Source organism: Olea europaea, unplaced genomic scaffold (genome assembly GCF_002742605.1).
Source record: "Olea europaea var. sylvestris unplaced genomic scaffold, O_europaea_v1 scaffold35696, whole genome shotgun sequence".
Classification (NCBI taxonomy): domain Eukaryota; kingdom Viridiplantae; phylum Streptophyta; class Magnoliopsida; order Lamiales; family Oleaceae; genus Olea; species Olea europaea.
Window position 1 is genome coordinate 1 of NW_019254878.1, and position 1174 is coordinate 1174.

General features: G+C 35.6%; 1 protein-coding gene across 2 annotated transcripts; it reads right to left on the reverse strand.

Annotated features, from left to right (window-relative positions):
* Window positions 1–135: 135 nt before the first annotated feature.
* LOC111386477 (PHD finger protein ALFIN-LIKE 4-like) lies at window positions 136–1164 on the reverse strand. 2 transcript variants are annotated; one of them, XM_023010943.1, is made up of 2 exons: window positions 995–1164; window positions 136–633 (listed from the first exon to the last, which is right to left on the reverse strand). In XM_023010943.1, the coding sequence occupies exons 1-2, from the start codon at window positions 1112–1114 to the stop codon at window positions 388–390; spliced, it is 366 nt and encodes a 121-aa protein (XP_022866711.1). In that variant the 5' UTR covers window positions 1115–1164; the 3' UTR covers window positions 136–387. The 2 variants fall into 2 exon arrangements, with proteins under 2 accessions (XP_022866711.1, XP_022866710.1); XM_023010942.1 differs by having other exon boundaries at window positions 136–651; window positions 995–1161.
* Between the last annotated feature and the right edge of the window lie 10 nt (window positions 1165–1174).

A 1174-nucleotide genomic window follows, 5' to 3' on the forward strand; every position in this document is an offset into this window, starting at 1 on the left:
TGCATTGATTTGCAATATGATTTGTAGGTTTGTGGATTGGATTGCTACAGAATGGTTATTAAGACGAACATGAAAATATAAAGAACTGTGATTTACAGGGAAAGTGTTAATTCCAAATAATTTCAACAGAGAATATATCATCAAGAAAACAAACTGAGATTCCTGCATATTTAAAGAGAAGGCGATGGTCCAACAGATGGAGTCGACTAAAACAGAGGACAAATGCCAACCACGAGAAGAAAATAATATACCAAGTGCAAGACTGCCTAGCAAGAGTACCATTCACAAGGTTAATTCTACATGTATCACCAAACAAGAAATGACCAAAACAGCAAAGACTTAAAAGAAGTTTATCAAGAATACATAAAATATGATTCATATTCCACATCAAAAACGGGCCCTCTTATTACTGCACGACGGACACTTGTACTGTTTGATATGCTCGGCTCTAGCTGGTGTAATCTTCACGCACTTGCCGTGGAACCACTTCTCACATATATCACAGCATATCCAAAATTCCTCTGATGCATAGTTCTCTCCGCAAGCACCACAAAGCGTCTCACCATGTTCCTCGTCTTCTTCCTCGTCAAAGCCTTCATCTTCATCTTTTGGCTCTGACTTTGACAATTTTTCCTGAGATTCAGACGCTCGCTGTTTCCATCAAAAGGTGCAAAAGTGATGATATCACCAAGAAAGGAAAAACCTAATGATAGAGATATAATTAAATGAGCAGGACTAGATGCTGTTAGAAGTATCGTTTTCAGCTTACTCTAAAATTGCACTTAAATGTTTTGAGCAGACTTTCATCAAAGTGTTGTGCAGTAAATCAAATAAAAGAATGAGTAGAATGAGAAAGCAGAGCAATGAAATAAAATAATAATTACTCGAACTCAAAACTTTGATTTGTCACTGCCGTGATTATCATACCATTTACTCCAAATATTCAATTATAACCAATGAAATAACTTCTTTGTGTTATAAAGCCTTCTCTTACTGATTTAGAGTTTGACTTGGATTTGTTGATACTGTGATTTGAGACTGAAGATTTTTCTTTCTGCTGTTTCTTCTCAGCACCAGTCACAACTTCAAATACTGTGGGAAGATCATTGATCATGTTGAAAAGTCGCTTCCTGTGAGATGATTTATTAGTTTAAGAAATGAAAAGAAAAAAAAA

Excerpts from the sequence above, each read along its gene's own strand:
- LOC111386477 (XM_023010942.1), bottom strand. The coding sequence starts at position 1,114 with ATGATCAATGATCTTCCCACAGTATTTGAAGTTGTGACTGGTGCTGAG. Across the intron at positions 652-994 it reads CCAAGTCAAACTCTAAATCA|CGAGCGTCTGAATCTCAGGA; the intron begins GTAAGAGAAGGC and ends TGATGGAAACAG.